Source organism: Castanea sativa, chromosome 3, assembly GCF_040712315.1.
Source record: "Castanea sativa cultivar Marrone di Chiusa Pesio chromosome 3, ASM4071231v1".
NCBI lineage: Eukaryota > Viridiplantae > Streptophyta > Magnoliopsida > Fagales > Fagaceae > Castanea > Castanea sativa.
The window spans coordinates 43,768,935-43,774,746 of NC_134015.1; the positions used below are offsets into that span (position 1 = coordinate 43,768,935).

The window sequence follows — 5,812 nt, forward strand, 5'->3', positions numbered from 1 at the left end:
CCCTTAATCCTCTTCGGCTCAGAGTTAGACTCCTCGGCAAGAGTTCGTGACACAGACATCACCTTGGTAGGACGAGAACTAGTCCTGCCAGGAACAGCAAAAATAACATTGATTGTTCCCAGAGGAGGCCTTGATGAATTGTTCCCTTGGCTCACCGAACCTGAATAACCTCCTTGCCCACTGGGATGATACAAAAATTGCTTCAACCTTCCCTCCTTAACCATCTGCTCCAAATGATTCCACAGAGTCCTGTAATCTTCAGTGTTATGACCTCTATCCTGATGATAGTGGCAGTGGAGATTCTGATTATGCCTCAAAGGATCCCCAGCCATCTTGTTGGGCCATTTGAAGTATGATTCATTCTGAATTTTCTCCAATACTTGATGCACCGGTTCTTGGAATACAGTGTTAACCACCTGTGGGACAATAGGACTGGATTGCCCAGCAAAATCTCTTCAGGGCCTGTTATTATTGTATCTATCCGACCTAAAATCCCTCCTCTCCTGAGGGATAACCTTCTCTTTTCCCATACCCTGTTGTTAATCTTCCTTAACCCGTTTGTACTCATCAATTCGATCCATGAGCCGACATACACTCATTACATGCTTTTTGGTCAGAGATTTCCACAAGTCGTGCTCAGTAGGAAGGCCAACCTTGAAAGTTTGTATCGCTACATCATCAAAATCACCATCAATCTCATTGAACATCTCCCAGTACCTGTCAAAGTATGTTCTCAGGGTTTCCCCTTCTCTCATGACCATGGACAATAACGAATCCAGAGGCCGAGGAACTCTACTGCAGGTGATGAAGTGAGACTCAAATGCCCTAGTGAGTTCCATGGAGGAATCAATAGAACCTGCCTTTAATCCATTAAACCATCTCATTGCAATAGGTCCCAAGCTAGAAGGGAAGACTTTGCACATTAAAGTTTCATTTTTAGAGTGTACCGCCATCCTTTGATTGAAATGACTCACGTGTTCCACAGGATCTATTCGGCCATTATAAATGGTGAATGTGGGTTGAGTGAATCGCTGTGAAAGCTTCCCCTTCTCCACCCTACGTGTGAAGGGTGACTTGGAAATTTGGAGTAACACCCTACTCATAGCATCATTTCCTAAGCCCCTAGAGGAAGATTCCCTGCCCTGATGACCACGAAGATGATCAGGAGGAGTTCTTGACCTGGACCTGTAGCCACTGCCCTGGCTATCTTCAGAAGAAGGGTCTAAAAAAGAGGGCGTTTGCCTTCACCTTTCGCGGTGCAACTTCTTCTTCAAATGGTTAATCTCCTTCATGGCTTTTGCATGTTCCTCGTGAGGGATTCTGCTTCCATCTCGTGAACGACTCCCACCTGTGTGCTCTGTATGCACACTACCCTCTCGATCTCGTTTCTGCTCAAGATGCCGGGAGTGGTCCTTATGCTGGGACCCCATAGACTTTGCATGATATGGACCTAAGCTTGCCACAATGTTCCAATTCCTAAAACACAAGATTTTTCACAGACGGTGCCAATTGTAAGGTCACAATTCGCACCCGAACCCAACAGTATGAAGGGTGTAGGCCCAAAAAGCCCTATACAATGAAATTTGTAGAGTGTGGGCTTGAAATCTAGATTCTATGGATGTTGGATAACAAAAATGATGGGCAAGATCCCCAATTTATATGTGACGAACTGATTATGTAATAGAAACTCTCCTCGGACGTAAGCCGAGAATGACTTGTATTGCTTTTCCTTGTTTTAAAAATAGATTACAATTGAAGGTGGTGTGTACAGTATTTTTCTCTTTCTTCTTAGATCCCCTTACTTGAATGTCTTTCTTTTCCTTTTATATCATCATTCTTCCTCCCTCCATCTTCCACGTATGGCTCAGATTACCAATCTAGATATTTGTCCCATCCTCCATCCTCTTGAAGTCTTCAAACAATAGCTGTAAGGCTGATCACTACTGTTCAGAGGTCATTTCTTCATTAATGTGATCAGAGAGGTAGGTGCAAAGTCTTTAATGCAGTGGTAGCAGTTTTTTCTAAGTTATTTCTCATTCACTCTTTCTCTCTGTATCCTTGTGGAACACATCTTCATCCACCAGACCTCCTAAAATTTTCTTATCAACATCATGGCGCATAGTATAGTCTTCACTTCATGTAGCCGAGGAGATACCCCTCCTCAGACTATTTCCACCAAACTCTCTCACAATAGTTTGCTTGTGGGCTTTTAAGTTCGGTATAGTTATTACCACTAAACCCTCCTCGGACAAGTTAATACCCTCGGATCAAGTCCAAGGCCCAAGAACATATTCTGACCCTTCTGCCTCCACAATAAACTATCTTTTTTTAAACAAAACTATGAACTATCTTATTAATCATATATGTCACAATTAATAATATTTTTAAAAAATTCTAGATCGAGATTTTTTATTAATTAAATTAGAGATTACATAAGTAGTGTATACTTATAGTTTTAAAATTTATGAAACATATAAAAATTTAATCAATTTTTTTATAGTTTATCAATTTTAAATAACATAAATAATAAAATATTTTTACATGTCTAAACACATACAAGTCAATATAAGAAAAATATAACAACAATATATACTAAAGAAAAACTTTATTTTTCATAAATGACAAATGCAATAAGGATCTTTAACTCTTAACCACGAAATCTACAATAATATCTTTTTTTCTAAAAAGAAAATAATATAAACATAGTATCCATATATCTAATTCCCAAATTCAAGAAAAAATAAGGTTATCTTTGATTTTTTTTTAAACAAACCTTCTATTTAAGAGATTTGCTTAATTATCTAGTTTTAATAATATATATATATATATATATATATATATATATATATATATATTAACCACGAAATCTACAATAATATCTTTTTTCTAAATAGAAAATAATATAAACATAGTATCCATATCTCTAATTTCCAAATTCAAGACAAAATAAGGTCATCTTTGATTTTTTTTTTTTTTAAACAAACCTTCTATTAAAGAGATTTGCTTATCTAGTTTTAATAATATATATATATATATATATATATATATATATATATATATATATTGAGTATACTTTTTTTTTAATGAAGATATTGAGTATACTTAAGTTTAATAAGAGGAGTATTAGTCATTTTCATAAATTTATACATTTTCAGGAACATAGATCTAGAATACGATTTGGTTTAATGAATTAAGTATGGTATAAAATTAGTTAAAGGGGATAAAAATAGGGCGCCTTTACTTAAAAAACATATAAAAAATTATTTTTTATTGAATAAAATATATTAGAGGTAAAGAAGATTTTCAAAACCCAAGAAGTCCGGACCATGCTCCCTTCGCCCCTATCCATAAATATGAATTTTTTAAAAGATTTTACTAAAGTATGCGCTAAAAGTATACAATAGTATACTATTTTTATAAAAAAAAAATTACCAAGAATTGAAAAACTTTTACAATTTTTTTAATTTTTCATAACTATACCCTTTTTTTAAAAAAAACATTATATATATATATATATCACCTTAAAAGCTAAAATACTCATTTTAAAATAAGTTTAGGGTTTATATTTAGCTCCCTAAATTATTTTATATAGCAAAAGACTAGTATATTATATTCTAAAAGCAACTTTCACTATTGCAGTTTGATCATCGGTTGAAGCGAGGACTAACGGTTAATTCTCAAAAGCAGGACCTACTCTTTTCGGCCGGAGGGCCCAAGGAATCGTAGAAATAAAGAGGCAAAGACATCATTATCATCATGTCATGTCATTGTTGTCTTTTAGGTGAATTAAGGTCGACTGAACTGTACAGAATAAGCATAGGAACACGTATACGCATCTTTTACCCATTAGATTTTTTTTTTTTTGACAGAATTGATAGAAACCCATTAGAATTTTGAAACAAATGGATATGCAAAACAAAAAAGTCTATAGATTATGATGGATTAGCAGTAAGCAAAATTAATTCATTTCATTGATTAAACATCTAACAGTCTTAGATATATTGATGCAGTTGTTGAGGGCCGGCCATTTTGTCACACAGTACCTAGCTATATGAACACACAGTATTAAAAAAAAATAAAATAAAATAAAAAAAGGAATGGACCCATGCACACTTCATCATATATAATCATTATTTATTAAATATATTATGAGGGCTTTGATTATTTTCATGTAGCCACGCTCATGCCACATTTTTTCTGTCTAATATTTATTTATTTTCTTGTGAGATAGTTAGAATACATTAATAAGTTGATCCTGCAATTTTAACCTTTTTTTTTTTTTATACCTCAAATGCATACGTGTCCAATTTTAGATATATATCTGAATTTTAATGTATTATTGTACTAGACACAAACCTTGTCCCAGAAATACCATTCTGCCTACAAATATTAGGTAAAAATGTAGACACTTAATATGAAAGTATAGTAAAATCTCATATATTTAGCAAAGAAAAAAAAATCCCATATTATAAACAAACTCATATTTTAGGTTACAAAACCCAAAAAAACCAAAAGACAAAATTTTGAGTTAATAAATGACAATAAAAAAAAAATGAAATAGAAAATCAAGCCAATTAGGTCACTGTTTTTTTCCTGAAGACAACCTCAGTATCCAATCCGAAACCATCAACTTTTCGTACGTGAACAACCTCCGAGACCTTGAACATCTCCACCAATGGCTTCACGCTATACAAATCGTTAGCCGAGTACTTATCGGACCGTCTAGACAGGGCCACGTGTAAAACGCAGACCCCATTAGGCTTCAACGTCCGTTCGATCTCTCCAACGAACTTGTCCGGATACAGCGCGTGATCGAACACGTTGGAGAACTCGAAGTCGAAGGTTTCGTTCCCAAACGGCTGGTTGTGGAAGTCACCTTTGATCACAAGCGGAGGATACGGCACCAAGTCGATCCCAACCGAGTCGGACACGCCGACTCGTCTCAGAGCCTCCACTTCTTGCCCGACACGGGCCCCAATAGAAAGAGCTTTGGACTCATTGAACAGAAGCTCTTTTCGCTTTAAATCTTGGAAGAACTGAACAAAGACTTGGATTTTTCTGTCCCAATCCCTTGTTGTCCATACTTGCCTGAGTTTTGGGTTAAGGGTCTTGTGGAGTTGGCGTTGTATGTACGATTCATAAGAGGCGTATCCGGGTCGGATTTTGAGGTCTCCGGAGCTGTGAATTTGGATTTTGGATGTTGGGTCTGTGGTGGTGTTTTGGTGGTGCTTGGGTTTGAGAGAAAATAAGAGAAGAAAGAAAGGGAGAAAGAGAAAAAGAGAGAGAATCAAGTATTTGAGTATTGGTGGTCTGGTTTGGTTGTTTTTCATGTCTGCATGTAAAAAATAAAAAAAAAGCTTGTTTGTTTGTTCTTCTTCTTCTTCTTCTTCTTCGTATTCTTATTCTTCTCTCTCTATAAATCCAATGTTAGACCGTGTTTGTTGCATGAGAAAAAGGTGAAAGATAGGAGGGAAAATAGGGTTGAAATATAGTGGAAAAGAAAAGGATGGATGAAAAATTGAGTGTGGGTTTTGTAATGATCATGAACAGACCAATGAGGAAGCTGCATGTATATATATGAATGGTGGTGTAAACTGTTAAGCGTGGGCATTGTTTTTATTTACAACCTGATCGATACATACCACAAAGTGGGCTAAACGCGGTTGGCTAAGGGTAGCAATCTACTAGTGCAATATTTTTTTGGGGGCGGCCGATATAAGTTGAGGCTAAGACCATTATCACAAAGTGGGCCAAATGGGTTTTTTTTTTTTTTTTCCTATATTTGTATTTAAGAGATTCAACTCATAACACT

General features: G+C 35.6%; 1 protein-coding gene across 1 annotated transcript; it reads right to left on the bottom strand.

Annotated features, from left to right (window-relative positions):
* Positions 1 to 4,415: 4,415 nt before the first annotated feature.
* Positions 4,416 to 5,593, bottom strand: LOC142629485 (uncharacterized). Its single transcript, XM_075803485.1, has one exon. It carries the CDS (start codon positions 5,328 to 5,330, stop codon positions 4,575 to 4,577), a length of 756 nt encoding a protein of 251 aa, XP_075659600.1. The 5' UTR covers positions 5,331 to 5,593; the 3' UTR covers positions 4,416 to 4,574.
* Positions 5,594 to 5,812: the final 219 nt, after the last annotated feature.